Source organism: Denticeps clupeoides, chromosome 10, assembly GCF_900700375.1.
Source record: "Denticeps clupeoides chromosome 10, fDenClu1.1, whole genome shotgun sequence".
Taxonomy (NCBI): Eukaryota; Metazoa; Chordata; class Actinopteri; order Clupeiformes; family Denticipitidae; genus Denticeps; species Denticeps clupeoides.
In genome coordinates this window covers 15,977,971-16,005,394 of record NC_041716.1, presented here as the reverse complement: position 1 = coordinate 16,005,394, position 27,424 = coordinate 15,977,971, and the positions used below count along the sequence as shown (strand labels likewise).

At 42.5% G+C, this 27,424-nt stretch overlaps 1 protein-coding gene across 1 annotated transcript; it reads right to left on the bottom strand.

The window, feature by feature from the left end:
* Positions 1-148: 148 nt before the first annotated feature.
* On the bottom strand, positions 149-23,107 carry bltp3a (bridge-like lipid transfer protein family member 3A). The gene is given in 22 exon segments (XM_028992581.1): positions 149-512; positions 2,733-2,812; positions 2,964-3,072; positions 3,828-4,105; positions 4,327-4,474; positions 4,976-5,121; positions 5,272-5,456; positions 5,904-7,219; positions 9,003-9,196; positions 9,725-9,869; positions 11,037-11,173; positions 11,415-11,585; positions 11,908-11,994; positions 13,554-13,734; positions 14,074-14,244; positions 14,734-14,874; positions 15,447-15,636; positions 16,204-16,247; positions 16,249-16,296; positions 16,422-16,460; positions 17,235-17,397; positions 22,941-23,107. Coding segments are annotated over 22 exon segments (4,134 nt in total). The 5' UTR covers positions 22,985-23,107; the 3' UTR covers positions 149-395.
* Positions 23,108-27,424: the final 4,317 nt, after the last annotated feature.

The window sequence follows — 27,424 nt, the reverse complement described above, 5'->3', positions numbered from 1 at the left end:
ACACACAGATGCGGATGCAGCATGGCGGGGAGGCCTCTAACGTTCCTCTAACACTAACGGTTGTAACAGCATGCTGGAAACTCTAATAAAAGCTTAAAAGACATTTAGCTCAACATCTGAGGGTATTCAGGCAGTGAAACAGTCCATGGAATTTTGATCCTTTATCCCGTATACATGTGTGTGTCACACAGTGGATGTGGGGTCACAACATTCCCCACAAATCATCACAGTCACACAGAAAAACAGATGAAAGATCTTCAAAGATGTATTAGGGCTTCCTCAAATAGTAGAATAAGCTCCTGTGTTGTTTTAATTTCCCTCCGCAGAAGCTCCAAGTGGAACTCATGTTCTGCAGTATAAGATCTTCAGTATGTCACCCTCTTCTGGTTGGGGGTTCAGAGGGAGAACAGTGGGTCATATTTTCTGAGTTCCTGAAGGAGGCGCTCTCGGTCCAGCAGAGCTTGCGACAGGGCCACCTGAGCGTCTGTGAGCTGAGACTGCAGGAGCTCCTCCTTCAAACCACAAAAGAAAAAAAAAAAATCAGATCTACTTTAAAAAGTTATTTTCAGGCAGAAATAATGCAGTTCATATAAATAAATAAATAAATCAAGACCCAGAACAGTTGAAGTTGATATCAATTCTCCTCACATGTTCACCTGGGCTTCCGTGCCTTGCACTGTTCGGTCTTTTAAATCATTATAAACCAAAACTTTGAAGAATTCAAGAGTTCGGACAAGTTTAATTCTATGAGTCATGTGTTTATCATTATGTTACAAAGAGCTTACAGCCCTAAAATGTGGCTGCAAATCTGAATTTAAGGAGCTTATAACAGGTCCACTTCAAGCCAAAAAAAAAAAAAAAAATTCACAAAGCCTTCACAAAATTCAACACCAGTGCCAAACCAAACCGCAAGACAAGGACTTCAATCATGTTGTTGTGTCTGTTAACATCACTCAAGTCAAGTATGCCTACAAAACATGGAAACGGAACCCCTGACTGGGTCCAAAGGTGACATGAAGACTACGTTTTTTTTGGCAATAGACATGTTGCTGGCATGTGACCCCTGTATATAGTATTTTGCTCTAATATTGAAATCACACACATTCGTTCATAAAGTAGTTCATAAGCTAGTTAGCCATGATAGATTTATCCCCAAGCTCTCTTCACCTTCTTCCAGTGTGACATGCCATACAACACACTGTACTGTGCAAGAGTGGAGAGCCAAGACCAGGACGCAGATCAATCAATTAGACCCTCCTCCTTTCATACAACAAAGCTGACACAAACCTAGAGATAAGTATTCTTCCAAATGTAAATGAATATTTTTATTGATGCCGTACACAGAAAATGTATGGGCACACCGTGTTAAGCCTTTAATGCAGGGTCCTGAGATTTCAATTGGATTAAATGAAGTCCTCCTAGGAACCCGGCCTTTCCAGTTAATTGAGTTTCCTGTGGAATTAACATTCTAACTAGCTTTTGTCTGTAGAAAAGGCTGAGCAAATATTAGACTGCAGTTTCCCTGTCCTACCCAAAAATGTAAACTTGGAATAAAATGAACAGACAGGCAAGAGACATTGGCTAACTACTGCAGTGGTTAGTATTTTTCTGATTATTAAGTCAGACGACAAAGTCACAATTGTGGACAATATGTCACTGTCTTTCACAGGGGACAAAACGTAATACAATTGTGTGAAGAACTGATTAAAAACCTGGAAGGAGAACAATCATCTCAGTGGGAAAAAAACAATCCTGATGGCATCCACCAGAGGTCCGTTTAAAGTCAAATAGCAGAAAATGGACAGCTGAACTCACAGCTCTATTTAATAGCCAAAGCAAAATCATTTCCATGCACGCTGTGCAACAGTAACGCAGAGGATTGGCGCTATGTGGGCTGTGTGGACAGGAGAAAGCGGCTTGTTGCTGAGGATAATCATAGAACAAAGGGAGCACAGAGATTGGACTCTGGAGCAATGCAAAACAGGTCATGTGGTGCGATGAGTCCAGATTTATCCTGTTCCAGAGTGATGGAAAGGAAGGGAATGCAGCGATGCACCAATCACACGTAACTCTTGATATATATATACGGTGGCTTCAGTCGTTCAGATCTGGGTTCAGCAACATTATGTGGCAAAATGAAGTCACCTGACTTACTGAATACACTGAATGTTTGTTTTTCTTTTCTGGTGGCACAGACAGATTCCAAGAACATTTGAAAATTTGTATTTGTGATGGCATGGCAACTTAAACTCACTAAGAATCTTTTGGACGTTCTGGAGAAGGTTTTTACATACTGGTTCCCATCCTCAGCACACAAATTCATATAATTCTGGAGTGAAGCAGTGTGTGGGGACGGGGCTTTACTCAGTGGCGTTCAGGACTCAAGGCCACCACTGCCCCGACTCTAAGAGTGCCCTCTAAGAGTCAGATGAAGTAAATTAGTGTTGGGTTCTGTGGCATCTTTGTTGCTGTTTGCCAAGTAATGTAACAGAGACAACCGGGTGACTGAGATGCGACCTACTGTAAGCACATCTACTGTTACGACGACCAGCATCCTGCCACAGTGCCATGTACGGTAATCTGTAGCTGTTCACATTACCTACGCAGAGTGTAAAGTAGCTCCCCGCATCCTGGTCATTTTACACAGCTGGACATAAGCAGTGTGAGAAAATATAATACTATATCGACTTCTAGAAGAAAAGAAAAAGACTTAATGACTGAGCTCATCATACCTTGCTGTCTTCTCTGATGGCGAGGCAGCCTCTGTCAGCATTTTCCCAGCATTCCCCAGTTCCTGTCTGGCTGTCATCAGCTGCAAAGGATGGCAGAATAGTGAGACATGCTGCAGAATTTCAGCCAGAAAACAATGTGCTGGCAGAACAATTAAAACTACTAATAAATAATAGATACAATTAAGTATTGGTATTTAATCGTCTGATTTTCTCAGCGGCGAATCAACGCACCTCTGAGGCTGAAGACACCATCATCTGAGCGCTCCAGCACCACCCCGTCAAACGTGAACATGACCGGCACCGGCTGGGGGGCTGTGGGGTAAACACGTGGTCCATCATCCTGGGGAGAAGAAGGTATACGTTGTCGAATCACTCAAATTCTCAGACTTTCCTTTTCAGGTGAGAAGACCCCCTGTCCAATCATGACCATGTGAACCATGTGAGTCTGTCAGCATATTCTGCCCATTCAAGCCACACAAGATGAGATGATTCTTGTGTTTTTAAGCAGAAGCACAGGAGACTGCAGGTTTCCAGAACTGGAGTCCATCACAGTTTTTGTGCGCAGGGGAAACCATGTTCTTAAGTCTGTCTGAATAAATGACGGCTTATAAAGCTGCGATACAAATTACTCTTAAACAACCGGGCTGTTAATCATTTCCTCAGATTGATCAGACCACACCTTCAATTGACATTCACATTTTACAGACGCTCTTATCCAGAGAAACTCCAACATAGCACTTTTCTGTAGGTTTCAATAAGGTGAAACCTTTTTAAAACCATTATGAATTTAACACAGATTTCACATCCACACGGAATAAAAGTAGAAAGAAAATAAAAGAAAATCAGTTACTTGAAAATCAAATTAAACTTGACTGTGTGTTTTGTTAAATCCATCTGCTATTATTATTTTTTTCTCGATCCAAATTTTGTCCAGAAGAGTAGAATGCAAAATGCCATGTTAATTCAAAAACCCTTCACTAGAGGTGTGAAATGTGTATCAGTTCCATTTTTGTCTCACATGTAGAGTTAGCAAAGCATGCTACATCTGGATCATCAGAGAATTTTGTTGCAATTCTAGACAAATCAGGTCCTCACCTTCAGCATGACTGCAATCCCATCGAGGCTGATCCTCATCGGTTGGACATCGCCGATGAGCTCATCCTCCAAAAATGGCCCCAGGCTTCCAATGGTGGAGGCCATGAGCTCGGTGCGACAGCCAATCACGCGCATGTCCAGGAATCCCGCAGTTTCAGCGAGGGGGGAGTGTCGAGCAGCGGACGGACCAACCTCCACACGCATTGAGAACACTGGTGTACAGCGGCCAGTGGCCTCCTGCTGCGAGGGTGACGTGGGACGGTTCTGGGATGACAAGTCTGAATGAGAGTGAAAAAATTATGACATTTTGGACATTTATTATTGGCAAGTTGCTGAGACTGATAAGCAGTAATACTAAATAATACTACTAATAAGACTTATTTTTATCATGCACCTCAAAGCAATATAAGCAATGCAACTAAATCCAAACAACTGTAAAATAATTCATTCAAACCAATTCAAATTATTTAAGTGTGAATTAACAGATTCTAAGGTTCACCATGGTTCAGTCCGCTCAGGTCAGAGATTTTCTGGTTTCCCATCTGTCGCGGGATCAAGTCCTGGGCCATCAGTGCCACCACAGCATCCTGACCTTTGCCTTCCATCACACAGCCCACCCCAGGCAGGCAAAGCAGAAGCACAGATGCCTAGGACATACATAATCATAATTATTTTATAATGTTATGCCACAACATTTTGTTTCTCTCTGTGTTGTAGTCAGATTTAACCACCAAATAATCTATAATGAAAGTTTTTCTATGCAAACTACTGGGGCTGCAAAAACAGTTAAAACTCTGCACTCCAGGATGCTTTTACTCTTACCTATTAAATGGGTTCATTATATTATAAATCCTTAAACAAAAAACATAAAGAAATATTGTACATTTTATGTCTTTCCCTTTGTGCAGTTGTAGCATAAACAATTTCCTTTGGGATTAATAAAGTTTTCTTTATTCTGATAAGGATAGATGAGAATCTTCTAGACAGACAGGTCTTTTGAGATGAAGTAGTCAGACTGTGATTGCCTCTGTTCTCAATTTACAATGAACTCAGAAGTGCATCAATATTTCAGCATCGTTAACTATGGTCTGTGGAACAACAATGTTCTTTTTTAGCCAAGAGCTGCAGTTTTCCTGTAAACGTCTCACCGTATCCTGACTCATATCCTCGATGCTTTGGGAAAGAGAGCTGCTAAGGTCAGCTGAAGATCCCCCATCTGTCCCCATGCCAGGGCCTCCTACCCCGAGGACCTGAGTGGATGTACTGTCAGGCCGCATTGAGTCCACCCCCGACTCTGCAAAACACAAACACACAGCAAGACGAGATAAATAATGATATTTGCCCTTTTAACAAAGTTCAATCAAGCCTTACAGGAACTGAACACTGTTAAGCAGGATTAAGGATTGAACTCTTTCTTTCAGTGTAATATATATAATCATAATACCAGAGTCCATAAGAATGACAAAGTTTTCGCTGGTGTCACTGTCAACAGACAACCCGTCGTCGGGGAGGCTGCCATCCAGGATGGCACTGTCAAATGAATGCTGGGACGGTGACTGCTTCACGGTCTGCATGCGCAAGCTTCCTCCTATTGAAGGACTTGATTCTTCAGATCGGGGAGGCGGTTCTCTGCAAAGGAACACAATTAAAAAAAAATTATACTTGCTGTCTAATTTATTAGACTCCTACTCTGATGCTCGATATAGTGTTAGTTGATGTATAGCATCTTCAAACCTTTCTTTTTCCCCAGTAGGTATTCTAAAAAAGTTATTTCTGCTCAGAGAGGACACCGTGCCAACCCCTCCCACATTTTATAATTTACACTGCACTCATACACCAGAGACATTTGTGGGTGAACTGGTGAACTTGAATGCTTCAACTTTTGATAATGACTATCGATAACAGATTGTTTGATTTGATTTAAACGTACATTTAATTTTTTGCCATGGTTAAAACAGACCTAATAAAACCAGATTAAAAGACACTGTGGATTAAAAATATACTATACATGCTCTATCTTGGTTCAAAATAATATATACATTTTTATTGATGTGTCTGGGTCTCAGAGGTACATACTTGGCTGAGGGGCTGAACAGAATCTTGCTCATGGCAGAGCCTCGACTAAACATGCTGAAGGCATCCTTGGTGATTGACAGCGCCCCCTTGGTCAGGTCCAGTGAGGCGTTGAGCGCGTCTTTGGTGACGTCCTTGGTGGTGTTGAGAGCGTTTGACAGCTCGCCCTCCAAACTGAAGGTGGAGACATTTCTGGACATTGTAGACTGTTTGCCGGGGGAGAGAGGTGGAGATGAGGGCGGCATAGGGGCAGGGCCACTTTGATTCTGCTCCGTCTGTCCATCTGGTCCCTCCTCCACCGCTTCACAGGCTTCCTCCACAACACCCTCAACCTCCTCCAACTCCTCCTGTTCATGTGGACCCTGCAGAGGGACGGCACCATTCCCACCAATCCCGCTGTCCTCCAGCACTCCCAGTGTGGTTGCAGAGTCCCGGTGGACAGGGGAGAGGTCCGAGTCCGTCATGCTGGGGCTCTCAGTCTCTGGAGGGGAGCGAATGTCTTCTTCAGGGTCTCTGGGTGCTGGTGGCAGCAGCAGCCCCAGCTCCACAGTGTCTATGAGGAGGGCCACACTAATCGTGGGCGGCTCAGCTGTCTGCCCGTCAGCCCGTCCATTTCGTGCATCGCGGCCCAGGTCGGCCCCAAGCCGGGCCAGGGTGTCCTTCATCCTCAACAGAGCCACGTACTGAAAGTGGTTCAGCCAGACTTTCACTGGAGTGACGCTCTGCAGCAGGACGTGAACAGAGGCCTCAGCACCCGCCCCTGTGCTCTGGGATTCATTTCCTGTGCTGGTCTGGAGCCCGTTCTCCAGAGGAGGGGACTGAGCGAGGTGGTCACTGATGCTGGTATGGGTAGAGTGACACGCCTCACCTGGGGACAAGGTCAGGCTGTTCTTAAAGGCAGCAGGACGACACATCCACACAGACATGGCAAAGGGCTCAACAAATGGAAGAGGTTTTCCCTTAGGGCCTCGGCGGGCCCCTTCAAAGCTCAGAGCCATGTGTGAGAAGCTGAGGGACCACACGTCCTGGGACCGGGGAGGCCTCTTGTCCAGCAGAGGCACTAACTTGGTTTCTTGGGAGAGCGCAAGGAAGACAGGAGACAGAGGTCGGAATGTACACCGGTCACGGGGAAAGGGGTTGGTGGATGAAACCTGGAAGAATGAATGAGATGAGAAGCTGGCGTAGGTGCTGCTGAGGTCAGCGTGGGATCCGTGAGGGCAGTGGCGCGTGTTGCTGAGGACCAGTTGGGGGACAGTCACACTTAGAGATTGAGGACGGTCGGGGTGGTCCAGTATAGAGGATTCTAGAGGAATAACGAGCTACAGAAGACCAGGAGAAATGAGAGAAAGAGAGAGAGAAACACATAGTTTCATGTTAAAATTTCCATTTAAACTAAAAAATTATTAAAACAAAAAGTTGCTCTGTTACAGAGCGGAAAAAGTGACCGTTCAATTTCTCATTCGCTATCCATAACCACTGAATCCTGGGACATGCTGTGCTAGACCACAGCAGTAGTACAATCTTGTTACTTCCCTTTTTGCATGTTCTTGTACTTGAACCAGTACAATGTTTGATTATTTCTATTTATCAAACTTTTTTTTGCTTATTTTTATTATAGTTTACTTTAACCCTCACAACCTCTTTTTATTGTATATACAGTTTACAGAAAGTATTTAGACCCCCTTAATTCTTTTCACTCTTTGATATATTGCAGCCATTTGATAAAATCATTAAATCATTTTTGCAGATTTATTAACACAGAAAGATTCCAGAATATCACATGGTCCCAAGTATTCAGACCATTGGCTCAGTATTTAGTAGAAGCACCCTTTTGTCTTTTTGGGAAAGATGCAAGAAGTTATTTATTTATTTATTCATTATTATTATTGTTTTTTTTTGTTTGTTTGTTTTTTTTTGGGGGGGGGGGTGTCCTCTGCCATTCGTCCTTGCAGATCCTCTCCAGTTCTGGCAGGTTGGATGGTAAACATTGGTGGGCAGCCATTTTTAGTTCTCACCAGAGATGCTACATTGGGTTTGAGGGTCACAGCAAAGGGTCTGAATATTTCAGTTTTTCTTTGTTATCAAATCTATAACAGTTTTGTGTCAACATGGGGTGCTGTGTGTACATTAATGAGGAAAAATTGAACTTAAATAATTTTAGCAAATGGCCACAATATAACAAAGAGTAAAAAAATCTAAGGGGTTCCGAATACTTTCAGTACCCAGTGTACATGCTGCCTCTTTTTATTGTTATTGGGGTTGCAAAGACCATTGAATAATTCCCCCCCCAATGGGGGAACTGGATTCTTTTTATTTGTTTTATTCTTTTCCAAAAAATTATATTTGATTAGGTCATTATAATTTTTTCATCGTTACAATATTTGGTCTATGTTTAGTTACTAAAATAAACTACATTTATTATTTTAGATTTTTTAATGCTTATCTATTATTTAAACGTCCATTAAACATAATGGGGTCAGTTGAGTCTCTGACACCCCAGTAATCATGCAAGCAGTTTTTTTTTTTTTTTTTTTTTAAACACATTTAAAAAAATTTACACAAACACAAAACACTGTGTCAAAAACATTTTCTTTCATGTTAATTATGAGACAAATATGCCTAGACAAATTAATTAATCAGTTAATTAGGTGATGCTCATATTGACATTTTCAAAATCCATTTGGGTTTAAAAGGTCCCCAAGAGCCTGTGAGGGATTTATTGTTTTAGATCTATTGGAACTCTTAATTTTTTCTTTAAGAGAATCAAAGTAACTTGAACCTGTTTTTGAAAATGCCCTGGATGTAAAAAGTACATGTAATCATTTTCTTGTCTTTTTTCTAATTTGAAGGATGTGTGTGTTACAGTTAATGAAGATATCATTATCAAGTTATAAGAACATATAATTTAATTCTAGCTAGACTCATATCTTTTTATGATCTTTGGTTATTTGCAAAAAAAAAAAACGTAAATAATTGACAGTATCTGCACTGCACATAAGTCTGCACACTGCACACTGATACTATAAGTCTTCAAAAGACCACAAGGACATGCAAATACTGGTTCATTAAGAGATGGAGGCCGTTTGCATTCCCAGGAGCTACCTTCAGCTGAGTTCCATCCATACGGAGGTCCACATGCTCCTCACTCTTGCTGCTGTCCTGCAGGTCATAAAAGGCTTTGACCTGTTCCAGAGTGTGCAGAAGACCTCGGACAAACAGGTTGAGCCAGAGCAGGCTGGTGGGGTCCAGGCACAGCTGCACCCCATTCATCTGGGCATACAGGTTGGAGTAGGGTACTGTCCCCAGTGCAGGACAGGAAAAACAAGGACAGACAGTGATCAGAATGTGCAACAGATAGCATTCAGACTGCATTTCCACGACAACAGACACACCAACAAAGAGCTCTGCCCTGCACAGTATTTATTATAAATAATTAAACCAGTTTTCTGTTATGGCACTATTTTTAGATTCAAAAGGCCAAAGAAGTTTCCATTAGCAAGTCAACCGATAGCTTTCACACGTCTGCATTGTAGGATTTCACAGCTGTTTTCTTCAATTGCAGGTCTCCTCCATAATTAAAAAAATCTTTAAAAATTCATCAACAAATATTGCACTATTGTTAAATTAGATTGTGTTCATTTCACAGTTTTCTTTTTTTTTTGTTATGGTCCCAGCCCATGGTACTATAGGACCCTTCACAACCTGATAATATGCGTGTGCAGAATATGCAGTTTTGATCTTGCTGCACTGCATTGCGCAACCATGGTGGAAATTAGATTCAATCGGCTACATGAAAAGAGGAAGAATAAATATTATCCACATACTGGGCAGGCCGGGATTATCAGGGAAGTAGTACTCTGTGAACTGAATGTGTACAGCTGGCACGTTGTCGGCCAGATTGAGGGTCTTGCGGTTGCAGGACAGAAGGGACTGAGTCTTCTTCTTGCTGTGGCGTCCCCCAGAAGACACCTGAGAATAAAGGGACAGTTTCAGGGGACATCCGTAAATAAAACACTTCTAAATAATCATTATTTTTATGTGAAGCATGTGGCTTCACTGCTTCAGGTGTGAAATTCCCTACAGATGTGACCCACTGTGGTTTTAGTTCCTCCTTCATTCTTTTTGTATTACTCACACAATCATGTGAAAGAATGAGGTAAATCTTTCTCTACCACTAACCACAAGCCTCACTCGCATGGCTGTTTGTCTTTAAAGTCACTGGGGCCAGTTGAAATATCATCTATAGAGATTAATGTTATTTTTTAAGTTTCAAGTTTGTTCAAAGTTGAACTGTTGGGGATCTCCAAAGCAGGTGTGCATTAGGCTCTTAACATATGAACAAATATTAGTTTGCTACTGGTGTTTATTGGGTCGACTGAAAAATTAATTACATAATAAACACATATACTTAGAACTGAGATATATTTTGGGACAAGTGGGTGGTATACACACCCACACACACACATATAAAGTAATGTTGTCAAAGTTAACACAAAGCCAAAACTTGCACTTAATTGAGATTTTAATTAATAATAATCTCATATATATTAACACTTCTGGCCATAATCATAGCATGTATGAATAGTTAGGCAATATTTGGGTGCAGTGGTGGCCTAGCGGCTAAGGAAGCGGTAAGGAATCTAGAACCGCCAATGTGCCACTGAGCAAAGTACCGCCCCCACACACTGCTCCCCGGCCTGGCCACTGCTCACTAAGGGTGAAGGGTTAAATGCAAGGGAAACACTTTTTGCTGTGTGCACCATGTGCTGTGTTTGCTGTGTATCACAATTACTTTCCTTTTCAATATAAATGTCTGAGACATTCTGGACTGTTTAATGGCATCTTAAAACATATTTTGTGTTGGCCACTTGATTGTTTGGTCCATTTTTGCAATCAGGCTACGGAATAATAGTGTTTATGGTGTCAGAGACGCTACTGCTCAGAAATCAAAAACATTATATACAAAAAAAAACTTCCATTCAGCTTACATAACCATTCATGACAACACATGTTTCACAAGCTAAAAAATATAAGCAAATGTTACCATGTCAAACCTGTGATTAGTCATTATTAATTATAGACAATTTCCTATAGAGATTCACACCATTAATATAAGATACAAATCAGGTCTCCCACCTGATGAATGTCCAGGTCGTCCACTCGGACCACCATGCAGCTGGAACGCAACCTCTTCAGACTCGCTCCCACAGGCGGTGCAGTTGAGCCTCTGCGAGGCTGATCAGGAACCGTTCTGGACACAGGGTCTCCGTCGGCTTAAAAAAAAGAAACAAAGACGTGCAATAATGAGACTCACTCACACACTGCAGCACATTTCACAAAAACAGGTCAGTAATGGGGCCGAAAACAATGATGGATGCATTCAGAGACAGACACTTATCACACATGTTTGTATTTATACGTGTGTGAGGACAGTGCATAACACTCAGCTATTCCTACTTGATATTGAACTAGTCCCGTTTTCACTCTCCCCTTCAGAGAAAATGTGTTTCGTACCTTGTGCCCTCTTGGCAGGGGAGTCCCTGGCAGCTGGAGGGGGTTCAGAGGGGGGTGCTGGTATGCCTGTTGCCTCCATGCGTTTCTGAAACTCCTGCAGCAGCTTGGCAGCCCATTGGGCCCGGGTGTCCATGGCACTACAGTGTCGTTCCCAGTGCCGACAGCCATCACCTGGCGGAAAAGCAACCAGATCACTGACCCCTTCATCCCGCTGTCAGGCATATCTCATCATTTTCATACTAACATGTTTGTATTAGTATGGGACAATGGGATTGAAAATATCAGACTTGCCCTCACACAGGCTGTTCATGGCACGGTCTACCTACTCTACTCCCAGTCTCTGCCAAGTGTTTAGGAAAAATGGCTGCGTTAAAACAGTCTTGACCATACATATGAGTGACTCGGTGAGTGTGCTTATGTTACATTCATGATGTTCCATTGAAGCAGATAATGCACAATGCAGATAATAAAAAACAGGGTCACGTGCACCTACCTGGCCGATGAAAGGGGTAGAGGTCAAAGCCCAGCTTGCGAAAGGTGAACTGCATGGCCCCTTGGGACCCCCTAGATGAAGGCTCATCTGTAAGGTCAGAGGGTCGATATAAACAACCTTTTTTCCATGTTGTCTACACACTGCCATATTTAAAAAAAAAAATGTGTCCCCTTATGAATTTTTCATGAACAGGCACATGTAATTGTGCACACACAGACATTCTGTGGACATATTTAATCAACAGTCACCTCACTGTGGTCGTAATGACAAACATGAGCAGGGAAAAAAAAAAAAAAAGTACATCCATATCCATGTAACCATTGATGCCCCGTGGCATAGGCAATAAAAGGTAAATGTCTAGGATGTCTATGCCATCTATCCAGGGGGCATCACAATTGAAGGAAGAAAAAAAATAGTGTTTCTTAAAATTAGTTGAATGAATTTACTTGCTTAGCAAAGCCTATTAAGTAAGTAGTAGTAGTAATAATAATAATAACGATACGTAACTTTCCAATAAGGTCACCCTAAAAAGCAAAGTTCTAAACACGTGTTCATCACCACTTTTTATGCCGTCAAGTGTCACCCAGAATGACCTAAAAAGAGGTGTTCTGGCTGCGTTCTGGTGCCTAGGGCTCCAAATTTGTTAGGGCCGGGCCTGCCCACATACTTCCATTCATCTTTAAACAAACAAACAGAGACTAGTTATTCATCACACCTACTTTATAACAACTGTCCTCAGGCGATTTCATCTGTATGCTGTCAGACCATTTTCACAAATATGGACAAAATGAACAAAATTATATCCAATTAGATAAGCCAAAAAAAGACAAGAATATCTCACGAAACAACAACTGAAAACAAAGATCCTAAACCAGAAAAGGTCATCAGTGAGGTTGCCAAGAAATTCCAGAGTAAATGAAAGGCATGAAAAGGCAAGTGGACTTATAAGTCAGGATTTTGTCCCCTGTGCTAATGTTCTATGTCTTATTTGCACCCACCCTGTTAACGTACTGCCCTAAATTTAATACAATGACTATGAGAGTATTGCCAGGATTTGTCTGTGAAACCTTACAGGTCCCCTTTCACCTTGTGAGATTTAGCATTACTATGAGTTCCCCGAGCCAGTCTATGGTCCTGCAGTGGCTAGAAATGGTGATAGGTGTGAAGCGTGCTTTGGCCATTCTGCTCAGACGAGCACAAATATATTTCTTTTAGTTCCATCACGTGAGACTCTGAAGAAACACTGGGTTAATTCATTTTTCTTCTAGAAAAATGCAGTTTGCGCCAACATTGTGGTTGGTAAATGGTGTTGACGTAATTTCTGCGAATGCCTGCTCACTTTTATAGGATGCTCTCCTCCTCGTCCCACCTTTCTCCTCCTAATTTGCATTTAAAGCTAGACACCAAAACAGCACGTCCTGAGGAAATCTCATTGTGGGACTGCCTAAAAGTGGATGTTTTTCAGTGCCAAGGCTGAATTTCAAAAAGCGACTTCAGATACATTATTAGGGGACCAATAACACCGATGTAAAATAAAAAAAAATCCTAATAGGAGACCATTAATCTGCACTCAAATGCTTTTTTTTTTTTTCTTTATTCTGTGCTGGTTTGTGTAAGGTGATAATAGAACATGTGTTGTTTGTGACCTTGGTCGATGGAAGAGCTGTCATTGCAGATGTGGAGGTCTAGACGTGATATGAAGGTGTGGTAAGAAGACTCCTTTACATCGTGGAGTTCAAAGTATTGGCTTAGTGTGCTGGGGGTTCCGCTGGGGGGAGGTGTTGGATCCGCACATAGGGAGGAAAACCCAGGAGAAGGAGGAGCCATCTAAAACAAATAATAAGTCTGAAATAATTGGTCAATTTCAGACAATTTCAAATATGGTTATTGCTATTATATTATAAATATTATATGGTTTGTTCTATTTTTTAGAAAATGTTATAAAATAATACTTTTGCTTGAAACTATGCACACAATATCTTTAATTTATCCTATCAACCATTCCATCTTTTTGCATGAGTGTATTATATAGCACAATGGGTGTGACCCAAACAATTTAGAACATTGTGGCTGCGTAGTTTCAATCCATCCCATTATAATGTCTGATCAATTATGTGTCATATCATATATTGACATTATATTTTCTCAAGGTAACAGAACTGTTACCTGTAGTGACTCTGCTTCCATGCTCTTGCGCTGCTGGGCCGATTTCTCCATGGCTTCACTCAGAGACTTGGCATAGTGAATGACAGCCTTGAGCTGCGAGTCGGTCAGAACCCACAGCAGGTCATCCAGGATAAAGAGCAGCTTGGAGGCCAGAACATTACAGTCCTTAACCTAAAGGGGAAAAAACAAGACAAAAGTGCCTCTGATAAATAATTAATTGGATACGTAATTGCTATGCTTTATCTACTCTGAACTTTCCAAGATGAACAAACCGCTAAAGCCGCTTAGTGAAAATCTGGGTGTGCACCTGGAACCTGATCTGAACTTTGAATCCTTCCTCAGAAATGCTGCTGAAGTGCAACCGTTTCTCTCCCTGCAATGTTCTCTTCTCTGCTCTACCCAACTTTTAAGGTCATTTCACTGGTTTCTGGTTGTCACTGACACCATCTAGGTCACTCAGGTTCTAGGAAATATGGAGTGGCATTTAGTATTTATGCTTGCAGCCTTTGAATCAACCTGTGGGTATGCAAATTTTGTATCTTATTTTGTAATTTTATTTATTTATTAATGTCCATTTTTTCAATAGTTTCATGAATCCACTCTTATTTGTTTTCAATTATCTTTTAGTTTTGATTGAATGAAAAAAATGATGTAGATTACCCTCCTCTTCAGTGCGATGCGAATTCGCCCCTGGTTTGTGATGAGCCGCAGAGGGGTGCTGCCCAAGTCCTGCTCCTGACCTTCCATGGCATCTGCCTCAATCCGCAGACTCTGCCAGTTAATCTCCTTAAAGGTCAGGACCTGAGAGTGGTGAGAACATTTTAAAATTGTCACCAGAAATTTTGTAAACCTCCTTTTGCATAACTAACGTCTGTGGACACATTAATAGTTATAGCCAATACATTACAACACAATGCATTACATCTGCTCGCTATATAGCTATACGCTGTACACTAACTTCTACCACAAAATTGTGCACATGATTTCCAAAACTATTAAGTAAAATATAACCCTGATATTATGGTCACAAGAAATTAATGCTTGCTTGTTCAAGATGTATGATTTCACTGGTATCTATACACTTTAGATGATTATAGGATATCACATATTCACTCATTTTCTATAGTAAAACAAAAGTTTTTATGGGGGTTATTTCTGCCAGCCAAATCCAGTGATTAATTCATTTCGCATGACTAAGAAAAGTTTGATTCATCAGAGGGATAGAAGGGTACGCAAGGATCTAGACACCTGGGCAGAAGACAACTGACACGATGGCGAAACCAAACCCAAACAGGAACAAAGCAGAAATGTGAGCCTTGTGGTTCCCTTCAGCAGAGCACACAGGCCTGAAAGCAGAAAGTCCCTGACGTTACCTCTCCTCTCTTGGGGTCCGTGATGCGTGTGTATCGAAGGTCACTGCGTTGCCATTTTGGGTTGAGGCTGTTTCCTTGGAGCTGCCATAGCTCGAAGGAGGCGCGGAACGCGCGGGCCTGCACCTTAATGGTGATGGAGTTGATAATGACGGACATCCCCTCCACCACTTTCTCAGCAAAGCCATATTCGCTGCAAGAAATAAATACAACAACACACGTAGTACATATGTTTTCCCAACCAAATGCAGCCTGGAATTATAATTTTCGGAGACGATTTATAAAATGTATACACACTGTTTACTACGTGACTACCACACTGAATCTCAATAAGCCTTGTCTACATATTCCAATCTGAAAATAAATGTGCAAACATAGGCACCAAAATAGCACAATGCAAAACAGTTTACTCCATAATCACCTATTTTTTTATGATATATGTCGTTCTGCTGCTCTCTAAACTCTGATTTAATATTATAGTAATTGTATATAGTAAGTTATAGTTATAGTAAGAGATTAATTAATATACAACCTTCTGAAAACATTAATTTCTTGTGTTTTGCACTTTTATACAGCTCATTTGTTAACAATTTCAGTTACTTTTAGATGAAAAACAATTAATTATTTTCAAACTGACTTCTGCACATTGATATTGATCTACAACCCTCTAAAATGTTGCCATCTGTTTCAATAAACAAAACCAAAATTGAAATGTAGTTAAAATGATATATTAGAAAGAAAAACTGTTATATTTTCAGACCTCTGGCCAGCAGTGATGGCTATGGGGGAGGGGCCATTGGGGGGGGCGTGGCTCCTCACAAGTCCTCATCTCTACCTCCACCTTATCCAGAAACTGTAAGGATATGCGATACATATAAACCTATTTATAGATGCTATCAAGACACACAATCAGCTGTGTTCGTTTAATCATCAGAGACAATGGAGATGTTCTGTGTCAGTAGGCCGGTTAAGTCTTACCAAACAGATGGGGCTGGTCTTCAGCTTTGTCCATTGTATCTGACAGGAGTAAACAGAAACAAATAAGAACTCATTCCTCATAAATTTCTGTTGGTCAACAATTTTCTCTGGTGCGGAAAAAAAATTAAATATAATAATAACAAAAAAAAAAAAACACAGACCACTGAAAGGCCAGAGATAATCCATCATCTCAGATAAGATTGAAAGGAGCATGGCAACCGACCACACTAATCTCTGACCACATCGCTGCAGGCGTCTCGTTTTCAGAGCGCAGGCCGTTTAACGTATTGCGCAAGCAGCACTTCCTCTGACAACTACACAGATGTCCTCCATCTACAGCGAGAGCGTCACACAGATCTAAAGCAGGACGGGCGTGACGCTCAGATCTGAACGTTGTGCTTCAACAGCATCAACGCTTCATCCAGCAGGTGTTTTAAGGGCTGTCAATAGATTAAGAATTACAATTAAATGCAATTCATTCTTAAGACTAAAGCAATGACAGAGGTAGGTGTAGTAAAGAGGCAAATGTGGGAAGCAGTCAACATTTATTCAACAAGTCTTCTAATTAAAACCACAGTGATCATGTTCTATTAGGGGGTCAAATTTATCACCAAGATGAATCAGCTTTGGACAGATCCATTCATTGTTCTCCCAAAACGAAAACCTGATGACCGTGAACACAATATAAACACGACACAGGTTCGCTTTTCCACATTAAATGAAGTCCCCGCGCCACACCGGAACCACTATTCCAGGCTCAGAGATCAGTCTTTGGCAGTTTAAATTGCCAGTGAACAGGGTCTCAGGTCTCACCCTGATGGCTGCTTTGTTGCAGTAGACCCGAGTCACAGCCAGCCAGGTGGGCAGGTCCAGCATGTTCTGAAGCACCTCCTCATCAAGCTCCAGGTTGGAGAGCTGGCCCTCCCCCTTCAGCGTGCTCAGGTTGATCTTGTCCGGGGACAGGTTCTTGGTGAACCTACACAGAGCAAAGAGAGGGATTGGAATTGGATTAGGCAAGCCTGGGAGAAAATTCTGGGATATTCGAGTCTGCAGAGCTGATCCTGATTAATTAGCGTTATGGGGCTGCGTAGCTCAAGGCTTTGCCTTGTTTCACGTCCTTGAGCTGCAAAAAAATGTGCAATCCACACACCAAAAAATCTAAATCAAGTGTTCATTATAATGTTCCTATAATGTTCATTAGTATAGGTTTAGGTTTGTATAGGTATAGGAGTATAGGTTTGTTTCCCAGTACGTTTGCAAATTTTGGAAAATGTTTGAAGTGCATTTTCTCCTTTATTAGCATAAACTTATTTACTGTCAGTCAAACCCTTCAACTCCCTTCCAAAACTTGAACTGCAAACACTTTCCCATGCAAAAAATTATTGTAAAACATTACAATTTATAATATACAAGAATATATACTTTAATATATGATGTCTTTTATAACTCATTTGTTGTCATAAAATCACCAAAAAAATTTTTACCTAATTATATATCTGGTGCAGAAACGAAGAAACGAAGAACAAGAAGACATCAAACCGATTTGCCAGTGAATGAGCTCTGTGCAAAAGGATATTTGACTCATCTCAAAAACTCAAATAGCAGCGAAGCGCTATAATGCCTAAAATACACATTTACACCCACTCATCAACCAGGCGTCGCTGTTCATGTTGTGAAATAAATGATAAAATGATAAAATATTGTGCAAAAGGTTTCGTGCTTTGAGTCCAGAAACTGACCGGAGTCCCCAGAGACTAATTTACGCATCTCAGGGAATAAAAGTGGAACACAGGCTTCCAGGGCAGAAGTCGCACAGAATGCCAGGATGTTTGGTGGATGTGTTTAAAAGGAGCGTGGTGATTCGGTCCTAGATGGCCGGTTGCCTTGAGGCTGATCAGGGTGCATATCTCCATCCCACTGGACCTCTTTCTCCGATGCACCACTTAAGCCAATTGCAGACCCCGCAGACCTGGAGACGGACAATGGAATAGAGCATGCTCTAAAAATAGCATGCATGTTGCGTGCAAGTCAATGTGCAGCAGCAAGACGTTTATAAAACAGGAACAAACAGACCACAGAGAGACCCCTTTTGTCAGCACTTTTTAAAAAAAAAAGAACTGGCTGATTGCTGAGTGGTTCCCAACATTTTTTCTCCCCTGAAGCCCCCCGCCAGTGTCCAGTGCATTAAAACAAGGGAAATGAAATAAAAAGAAAAATCTAAATTAAAAGTGAAAGTGTTTTAAGGGCTTGAACTTGAATATCATCTCGTTCTGATGGTCTGTTTGCTGCTGCCTGGTGCTGAAAGGGGACACTGGGCCAGTACACTTATCGCGGTGTCTAATGGGTTGTATAGAGGCATAGGTGGGTGCAGTGGGGTCTCTCAGCGAAGCACCGTCCCCACACACTGCTCCCTGGGCGCCTGTCATGGCTGCCCACTGCTCACCAAGGGTGATGGTTAAAAGCAGAGGACACATTTCGTTGTGTCACCATGCGCTGTGCTGCAGCGTAACACAATGACAATCACTTCACTGTCACTTTTCAGATGCATTGTGCTTTTTCAGCATTTACTTCCTAGCATTTTACCCAGGCTTGATGGTAAATGCGCGGTCAGGTGATGCGTATTGATTCGTGCAAAAAATGGAAGCTGAGGCGTTGAAACGGATGCTGAAGTGTGGAAGAAATCTTTGACCATGAAAAATGACATTTAAAAAAATGTCACGAAGCGTGTTGGTACAGTCATGTTAATTGACATCCGCTGCCACAATAGGGAGGAAGTTTACAGAATTTTGATTTTAAGAAATTAGGTCACATGTGCAACTCAATTGGTTGCCCTCCAGAGCACTGAATCACCAAAATAATTGACAAGAAGCGAATCATATGGAAAAGATAGAAGCTGACCGAGCTGGGCCTGAAAAAAATGACAGAAATTGAGTACGAACCCGATAAGATTTACAGGTCTGGTCTAAACAGCATGCAGGATTATACAGAGTTTTGATCATTTAATGTCTACAAATATCATTTTGGTGAGCACAGCGGAGATGTTCAATCACTGTCTTGCATGTTTGGTTTGGTGACAGCCATAATGGAATACAACACCTTGGTGGCATCTGCTGATGACCCGTGACAAAAGTCCAACTTTTCCGTTCAGAAAACTGAAGGAAACGTTAGAAGAGGGGGGCATGGGTCCTGGAATGAACAGGAGGTGGTTCAAATCATCCAGAAGGAGAAAGAAGGCTGCGTGAGAGCTGTCAATCATTGCAAAAAGTTTGTGTTCTGGCTCTTTTCGGATCGTTAGTTCCTTCAGCCCATAATACAGATAAATATCAAATAGTCCTTTCATGGTTTATGTCTGTTAATATCCGTTCATGACTGTAAACCCTTGATGTGAAAGTAATGAACACCCCCCCCCCCCCCCCCCCCCCATAAGTGTTGTAGCTTCAGCCACATATGAGAGGGTTTACGACACCACCGCATCGCACCAGCCATCGCGAAAGCCAGCGTAGGCAACTTAGAAAGGAATACTTAGTGAGTCAGATGAGATTAAATGAAAAGTGCTTTAATAAATGTCCTGCTTTTATTAAGTCGGCATTAACTCCAAATCACACAAAGTATTTACAAAACCACACCCGGGTTTCGCCGGTGTGAGCAGTCAACCCGTGATGGGACAACGCCTGCTCAAACAGGGTTTCCTAACCAGTGGAACATGTGGGTACGACTGATCCAGCTAAAATAACTAAATAATGAAAATATGTACGTCAATGTAGGATAAATTTACAAAAAGAAAGTGGTTTGCATGTGGATCCTAGGACAGCAGAAGAAAGTATTGATTGGCACGTATCGTCACAGCACCATATTGAACCCAGCTGGCATTTCACTCTGAGAACAGTCAGCTGATCGTGGGGCGGAAAGCACATAAGCGAATGTAGACTGGCCTTGAGGAATTAAGACAAATTGTCGCTGTGAGGTGAACGTGTGAGGCGTCCCAGTGAGGAGCACAAGGCCTTCATAGATACGCTACAGAGGACTGCTGATGGTCACACGGACAGGTAGGTCTCTGCTTGGCCTCTTGTGAGTCATAAATCGGTCTCACATGTCACACGCAGTCACGTGGGAATACTTGTAATGCAAGACTACTGGGGAAAAAAAATGAAGTAAAAGTGTCGTCATTTTTCATTGTGATGAACAACACAATTTACCCTCAGCGAGCAGCTGGCAGTCATGACAGGCGCCTGTGGAGCAGTGTGTGGGGTGCCTTGATCAAGGGGACCTCAGTGGCACCGGGGCAGTGGTTGCCTAGCGTTTAAGGAAGCGGTCCAGTAATCAAAAGGTTGTTGGGTCAAATTCCGTTCTGCCAAGGTGCCATTGAGCAAAGCACCGTCCCCACACACTGCTCCTTGGGCCCCTGTCATGGCTGCCCACTGCTCACCAAGGGTGATGGTTAAAAGCAGAGGACACGTTTCGTTGTGTGCACAATGACAATCACTTCATTTACATTTACAGCATTTACCAGACGCCCTTATCCAGAGCGACTTATAATCAGTAGTTACAGGGACAGTCCCCCCCTGGATACACTCATGGTTAAGTGTCTTGCTCAGGGACACAATGGTAGTAAGTGGGATTTAAACCTGGGTCTTCTGGCTCATAGACGAGTGTGTTACCCACTAGGCTACAACCACTTGACTTTCACTTTCACCTTGACGATTTGCGATTTGAACCTGCAACCCTTGGCGATCAATGATCGTGATAAAATTCATCTTGATCTCAGTGATCAGCTTTGGGATTAGGGAATCAACGCATGTAGTGCCATGTGACGTGGTTCACTGCATAAAGCTAGCAAAGAGTGGAATGGCTGCAAGTGGAGCCGAGGAGGGTAGCGACAGTCATGGTTGCGTACATTTAAAAAGGTCAATTATTGTCTTCATATCCGATAAAAAAAACTGTGATAAAAAATAAAAAAAAAAGTTATCGTTCGATATAGGAAAGTATATCACGATCAAATTGTTGACACCTGATTCCATGAGCTGGGTATGGGCTTCTCGGCGGGAATACGGCACAAGGAGTCCAGCGGAACCCAACCGAGCTCGCACCAACAGGCAAGCGGTGAGTTGCCCAAAAAAACAGCCAAACCCATGAATGCAGTACGCGGTGTGCTGTGCTGCAGCGCTTCACAACGACGGCCACCTCACCTCCAATAAACACGCTACGTCGCCCCCCAGCCAAATCTAGCTAGGCGGCGAGGGGGTGTGGGTCAAGGGTCAAGGACGACCCTCACCCCCGGTGAGTCAGCGGAGACTCCCTTCCCCCACGTCCCCCGCACCAGATGCAGGCCACCGGAGAACCGCCATTTCCTGCGCGGCGTCCCCTCTGCACGCTCCCCCCGTCCCCCGCACCAGAGGCAGCCTGGTGGATGCAGGCCATTTCCTGCGCGGCGTCCCCTCTGCAGGGCGCCGCTGGCGCGTGGGACGCGCTCTCTGACCTCGCCACCGGCTCCTGGATGCAGTCTCACTTTTTGCTCGGGGAACGAGCTGACGGCGATGCAATTTGTCCCAGATCGGCCACAGCGGTGGGGACATGACCCGCCGTGGACGACACAACTCACCGACAGATTTGAAGAGGCCATCATTGCAGACATTTCTGTCCATGCCTCGGTTGGAAAGTGAAGTGACCGTCATGCCGAAACACAGCAGCACAGCGCACGGTGACACAACGAGACGTGTCCTCTGCTTATAACCATCACACTTGATGAGCAGGGGGCAGGCGTGACAGGCGCAGTGTGGGGACGGTGGCACCTTGGCGGTTCGGGGGCCACCACTGCCCCGGAGGGAGGGTGTCATCCCTCTCTTGCGATCCATCCGCCCCTCCGGTTGTACGAACACATTTTTGCTAAGACAATATTTGGTTGACTTGAAAGTAGGCGGCCAGCAGGACACCACGGTCACAGCAGGACAATTATTTCATCTTTCATGGCCGTCCGGCTCAGGTTCCAGGCAAGAGGAGCAGGTCTCTGCACACCACGCAGTAAATAAATACTACACAAGCAACCACACTTCTTACATATACAAACCCGGGCCAAACATCAAAGTTCGTGCCGTGACAGGGTTCCACAAAGGACGCGACACGAGTGCAGGGGACGATCCCGGGCTCGGTTTAAAGGTGGTGACGGGGGAAAAAAGCAGGACAGCGAGCCGGAACATGAGAGCATCCACGTCGTGACCGTAATCTCAACAACACACACACACAGACACACACACAGACACACACACAGACACACACACAGACACACACACAGACACACACACAGACACACACACAGACACAGACATACAAGATCTGTCTGTCCGCAACACACAAATCAGATTCACGTCGGTTTCAAACCAGGCAGAAGCAAAGATAAATATATATATTATATATTACATATATATATATACACATACACAGACCGGAGGCTGTTTAACGAGGCTGCCACCGAAATGCCACGTTTATCGCGCTCGTTCTGCGTCGACACGAACCCCTCCTCACCTGGACAGATGCTTGAGGATTTGCTTCTTTATAATCCCCGCCATTCTCGCGTGTGACGGTCTCGGCCCCTACCACTCGGGCCGCGCACCGCGTTTCTGCCTGGGCAGCATCTTCGGGGACAGCTCGGCTCACCGGCCGTTCCGTTCCGTGGGCTCGTCCCTCTGTCCTCCGTCCCACAATGCAGCGCGGGAGGAGCGGAAACGGGACGGATGTAAACATGGCGCCGCGGCGCCATCTGGTGGCGGAGGCGCTGCGGTCTTTCCGGTTTACGTACACGACGTCAGAATCAGAATATGAATCAACTTTATTGCCAGGTATGTTTACACATACAGTACAGGCCAAAAGTTTGGACACTTTCTCATTCAACGTGTTTTCTTAATTTTTATGACCATTACATTCTCACTGAAGGCATCAAAACTATGCATGAACACATGTGGAGTTATGTACTTAACAAAAAGTGGAGACCTGGCCTCCACAGTCACCGGACCTGAACCCAATCCAGATGGTTTGGGGTGAGCTGGACCACAGAGCGAAGGCAAAGGGGCCAACAAGTGCTAAACACCTCTGGGAACTCCTTCAAGACTGTTGGAAAAGCATTTCAGGTGACGACCTCTTGAAGCTCATCGAGAGAATGCCAAGAGTGTGCAAAGCAGCAAAGAAACTTGAATATAAAACATGTTTTCAGTTATTTCACCTTTTTTTGTTAAGTACATAACTCCACATGTGTTCATTTATAGTTTTGATGCCTTCAGTGAGAATCTACCAACGTAAATGGGCATGAAAATAATGAAAACACATTGAATGAGAAGCCGTGTCCAAACTTTTGGCCTGGACTGTACGAGGAATTTGTTTTAGTGACAGGATGATAGTGACAAGACAAGACACGTGTAATAAAACGAGTTACATGCGGATATACAAAAATAACGTGCAAAATATTGAAAAAAATTTCAAAAAAGACATTCAAGGATGACCAGATATGATGTGTTTGTACAGGTATGGTGATATGTGCAAATATGAAATGTAAATAAGTATATGTGTGTGTTAGATAAATCATTCATTTTAGTGTTGATGGCATGGACTGCCTGTGTCTGGTCGGTTTGGTGTTAAGTGCCCTGTAGCGTTGACCAGATGACGGCAGCAGACTAAACAGGGACTTTGCTGGGTGAGAGGGGTCCAGAGTCACTTTCTTTGCCCTTTTGCTCACTGGTAAACATAGACGCAGAAATAATGACAGGGAATTATTGCAACACTATCCACATTTACATTTCTATTTCTGTCTTAAACTAAGCCCATATATGTCCCATTAAGTATGCACAATGTTGTTTGAACCTATTTTAAATAAATGGTTGTGCATATAATCTGAATTTTAATTATGAGTTGTCTGTAAATATTGTATGGTTACTGTCTAGTTAATTTGCTTCATATACATTTTATTATATTCATTCTTCTTTTTCTTGTTATTAGTTTACAGTAGCAGTAGTAGCAACGGTGACCTAGCAGGTAAGAAAACGGACCCGTAAAGTTCAAATCCTGAACCAACAAGACACCACTGAGCAAGGCACCGTCCCCACACACTGCTCCCCGGGCACCTGTCATGGCTGCCCACTGCTCAACAAGGGTGATGGTTTAAAAGCAGAGGACACATTTCGTTGTGTCACCGTGTGCTGTGCTGCATCATTTGACTTTCGCTTTTGAATTAGTAGTAATATTGTTGTTGGTATTATTCTGCGAATGCTCCACATTTGTTTGTCACTCAGCAGAGTCTACATTACGTCCACTGTCACAAATGAATAATGCTGAAGAGGGACTACTATAGATTTCATTTCAGTTTTTATCTATGAGCTGTGAGTACGCAGATTGTTGGCCGCATGGCACATTGGCAGTTTTTTGTTGTTCCTGTGTTATGCGTGCGCCCCTTGAGCAAACGGTCATCCTTTGTGTCTCAAACATGAATGCTCTGCTGTTTGCTCAACGCGTTGGCTGCCTGGATTGTTGAGTCAGTTTTTGCGTCCACAGTATTATCTCAGGACACTCTATGAGTGGAGAACCTGTACACTAAAATCAGATATAATACAAATGTACTGATGGGACCACTTTAAGCGAATCAAAGCCAATTCTGTTTGAGATATAATTTAAGCCACATGTTTGCGCAATACTACTTACATTGTAATACATGATGAATATATATATGTAAAATGTGGCAATAGCACACATACAGTGGACCATCATGCAAATAAGGTTTTTTTTTCACAGTTGAAGTGTATGATGAAAATTATAAACCTCTCATTTTTTTTAACTTGAACAATCGGTGCCTCCCAAATACTTGCTCCACTGTATATAATAGACTCATATTTAACATATCTAACATTTGTTGTACTCTTCATTATGTGAGTTTAATAAAGGCAAATAAGTAGGCTGTAAATTGGCTGCAATAATGAGGTGTTTTAATTCTTGAAAAAGTCTTGCCTGATTCAGGTTATTAAAAACAATTTGGTTGTCAAAACGTCAAATGGCAACTAATCACCTCAACCTCTCAACCTTGCTTTGTGAAAGAAAGTTGTCCATCACATCGAGATGACAGAAAAACATGGGACATTCCTCAATTCCTTCAGCAGGTTCCACATCTCTCCATGGCTGCATTTGAAGACCAAATACATGTCCACTGCTGAACAGCTGATGATGCAAATCATCCATAGGCTGGATCATCCACATATAGGCCAGGTAATCACTGATTCTGATTGGCCACAGAGCCATCATGCTTGATTCCGGTAGAAGGAGTCTGGAAAATCAACAGTGGCTGGACCTTAAGGGTCTTTTTTTTTTTGACAAGCAATTTCTTTAAACAAGGACCCAAGGACATCATTAGGCTACAGTTCCCTACCGGCAATTAGCTTATGCTGAAGCTTTTTTGTTCAGACAAGCTGTGGAAAGTCAGAAACTTGTTAAGAATATAGAATATATAGAAAATAACTAGAGTCTAAGAAGTGCATCAAGCTTATTTAATAAGGAATTCAGCAGACATATTAATATTAATATTTATCAGCATTGTATCTGTATAATTACATTATTCTAACTGTCCAACACTCACTACTCACCACATGGTCATTACTGTGAACACTTGAAAACAATGTGAAATAATGTGCAATAACATGTAACCCACACACACTAAATATACACTGTATGTAAAACCATACTCAGTTATTTATTCTTCCCATATGTATATAACGCTGACACTTCACTTGTAATTCCTGGCCCTAATTGTATTGTAGTGTTTTTTTCCTTCACATTGAGGAGCCTTGTGGTGGAGCTCACCACAGAGCCCCTGCAGCCCACTTTCATGGACACACACCATAATTTTCCATCCCTGTCCCGCTATTGTTAGATCAGTGTTTCACAACCTTTTCCTTTCAAACCTCTAATCAATGGAGTCTGTGGAACTGAGGTGATAGTAGCCTAGTAGGTAACACACTCGTAAGTGGGTAACCCCACTTACTACCATTGTTATCCCTGAGCAAGACACTTAACCCTGAGTGTCTCCAGGGGGACTGTCCCTTTAACTCGCTCTTGAAAAGGGAGTCTGATAAATGCCAGGACATAGAAACAGGAGCTTGACCACAGGACCAGTTCAGGAATGTGGGAAGCTACCTTGCTGGGCTTGGGAGACGGCTCTGTCCCATCCATCTGCTTCCTCTTTGTGGCCCACTTCTTCCACAACCAGCTGACGGCGTCGTTGATCCCAGGCCCAACCCCCCTGTGCCATATTGCCCACATTGTCTCCATGTTTAAGGGCAGCTTCTAAGGTTTGCTTGTTCCAGCACCATGTTCCTGTAGAGTCCAATGTTGCTCAGGCACCTTGGTAAGTGTGGAGAGTCTGACCTCAAAACACAGAAACAATTGTTTGGTCCATTACAAGACATCAATTGAGTCAAATCTCCAGTCTAGACTACAGACATTGTTCACGTTGCAAAATTTTCTGGTAGCTGGAACTGGCTGTTTGGGATGGAATACCTGGGACTTGATCAGCATCTATTAGTCTTGCGTTCCGATGGAATGCTGCATTCGTTAGTCCAAGCTTCATTCATTGTTAGAAAATTATTTTTTATTATTTTAGTAAAGGAGCAATAAAACATGTTGTAACTTGTTTTATTCACACCACCTATCTGTTTTGTATTCTTTTCACAGAAAAACAAGGACATTTGTTTCTTTTTTTGGATATGTTTATTCAGTATTTGCAGGATAGATGTACAATCACTTTAAAGTGACTTGAATTTCACTTCAAAATACAAAAACAATTTAAGCAATAAAACAAATGCATAAATAAAAGAATAAACAAATAAACATTTAAATAATACCATAATACTATTGTACATGACCCTGTACATGACCCTGAACTTTAGAACGTTGGTGTGTGTGCAGGTTATTATTACATTATAATTATTTTTTTTAATTATTATTATTAGGCTCACGATGAAATAAAACGAACG